This window comes from Nicotiana attenuata, unplaced genomic scaffold (genome assembly GCF_001879085.1).
Source record: "Nicotiana attenuata strain UT unplaced genomic scaffold, NIATTr2, whole genome shotgun sequence".
NCBI classification, from domain to species: domain Eukaryota; kingdom Viridiplantae; phylum Streptophyta; class Magnoliopsida; order Solanales; family Solanaceae; genus Nicotiana; species Nicotiana attenuata.
In genome coordinates, this window is record NW_017678939.1 from 10098 (window position 1) to 12633 (window position 2536).

Genomic DNA, 2536 nt, shown 5'->3' on the forward strand with positions numbered 1-2536 from the left:
TTCTGTAATGATCAAGGATACACCCACAACTTCTCTGCCCCAAGATCACCCCAACAGAATGGAGTCGTTGAGCGGAAAAATAGGACCTTGCAAGATATGACAAGAACTATGATACTAGAATATTCGTTGCCAAATCACTTTTGGGCAGAAGGAGTAAGTGCTGCATGTCACATTCTCAACCAATGTCTCATAAAGCCCATTTTGAAGAAAACTCCTTATGAATTGTGGAAAGGTAAATGACCCAATATTAGCTACTTTTATCTGTTTGGAAGCAAGTGTTTCATTCACAATAATGGTAAGAACAATCTTGGAAAATTTGATCCAAGATGTGACGAAGGTATTTTTCTAGGTTATTCATTAAATAGTAGATCCTTTAGAGTCTATAGTAAAAGCACACTGTGTGTGGAAGAATCAGTACATGTTATATTTGATAAGAATAACATTTCAGCCGAGAAAGAAATTATTGCAGGTGATGAAGATCAAACTCAAGAAATTCAGGAGACAAGCAAATCTCAAGAGTCGACTAATAAATCTGATGGTGTGATAGAGTCAACTAATGAATCAGCAACAATCAACCAGAATCTCCGAAGGAGTCAACTACTCATACAGTTCGTCTAAATGAATGGAGAAGTGAACCTGAATATCCTCAAAAATTCATCATAGGAGATCCAAGCGAAGGAATGAAAACCAGGAGAGCTCTCAAGAAGAAAGCAAACATAGCACTGATTTCTCAGATTGAGCCAAAGAAAATAGAGGAAGCTCTGAAAGACTCAAGCTGGTTGCAAGCAATGCAGGAAGAGCTAGACCAATTCGACAAAAATCAAGTATGGAAACTGATGCCCAAGCCTGAAAATACTCCCGTAACTGGAACAAAATGGGTTTTCAGAAATTAGCTAAATGAGGATGGAAAAGGTGTGAGAAACAAAGCAGATTAGTTGCTCAAGGATACTCACAACAAGAAGGAGTCGACTATGACGAAACCTTTGCTCCAGTAGCTCGACTGGAATCTATACGAGTTCTTCTTGCATACGGATTCTTTAAAAGATTCAGGCTATTCCAAATGGATGTCAAATGCCTTTTTGAATGATCTTATTGAAGAGGAAGTATACGTGGAACAACCTCCTGGATTTGTAGATTCAAAGTTTCCCTACCATGTGTATAAACTGATCAAAGCGTTGTATGGACTGAAACAAGCTCCACGAGCATGATACGAAAGACTTAGCTCATTTCTTATTGATCAAGGATTTACAAGAGGTAAAGTAGACACTACCCTATTTATTAAAATATCATCAGAAGGTAATCTCATTATTCAAATTTACATTGATGATATTATTTTTGGTAGTGCTAATCCTTTTCTGTGCAAGGAATTTTCAAATCTTATGCAAATTGAGTTCGAAATGAGTATAATGGAAGAGCTAACATTCTTTCTTGGACTTCAAATTCAACATTCTGAAGAAGGAACATTCATATGTCAGACAAAATATACAAAGGAGTTGATTCAAAAGTTCGGTATGAGCAATGCTAAAGCTATTGGCACACCAATGAGTCCTTTAACAAGTCTCGACAAAGATGAACACGGAAATCCTATTGATAAAACTAAGTATCGTGGAATGATTGTCTCACTTCTTTATCTAACTGCTAGTCGACCGGATATTATGTTTAGTGTCTTTAAATGTGCCAAGTTTAAGTCAGCTCCTAAGGAATCACATCTGATTGCAGTAAAGAGAATTATTCGATATATCATTGGAACTGTCTCTCATGGATTACGGTATCCACGATCTAACAATTTTAAACTAGAAGGTTTTTTAGATGCTGATCTTGCAGGTGATAAGGAAGACACAAAAAGCACCAGTGGGACATGCCAATTACTTGGAAAGGCACTGATATCTTGGAACAGTAAAAAGCAAGGATCAGTCGCATTATCCACAACTGAGGCTGAGTATATCGCTGTTGGACAATGTTGTGCACAATTACTATGGATGTCTCATCAATTAGGTGACTATGAATTATTCTTTAAACGTATTCCAATTTTTTTGATAACTCTAGTGCTATATGTCTCTCAAAAAATCCTGTGCATCATTCTAGCGCAAAGCATATAGACATCAAGCATCATTTTATTAGAGATCATGTTCTTAAGGAAAATATAGAACAATCTTTTATTGGAACTAATGATCAATTAGCGGATATCTTTACTAAGCCATTACTAGAGGACAGATTTTGCTTTCTAAGAGAATTACTTGGTATTATTTGCATTAATCATTAATATTAGGACCTGTGTGTTACTATTACTTTTTGTATGCCTAATGTTCAAACTTTATTGTTTTTTTCTAATCATTAATTGCGCCTCCGAATTCCCTCTCTTTCCTCTCTTTTCACATCAGTTGCAGAGTTCAAAGAAGGAAAAACAATCATCACGTCTGTTCAACTGACACCCTTCCTTTTCTGTACTCAACCGTTAGAAACCCTTCTTTTAATACGTGAAAACCCTTTTTAGTCTCCATCGTCTCATCGCCTAGAAACCCTCTCCAAAAAACTT

The 2536-nt window shown here is 36.4% G+C and overlaps 1 protein-coding gene across 1 annotated transcript in view; it reads left to right on the top strand.

The window, feature by feature from the left end:
* Positions 1-1397: 1397 nt before the first annotated feature.
* LOC109221683 (uncharacterized mitochondrial protein AtMg00810-like) overlaps positions 1398-2536 on the top strand; it is a 4526-nt gene continuing 3387 nt past the window's right edge. The window contains exon 1 of the mRNA XM_019386151.1: positions 1398-1949. Coding sequence (XP_019241696.1) covers positions 1398-1949 — 552 coding nt within the window. The remainder of the gene's footprint in view (positions 1950-2536) is intronic.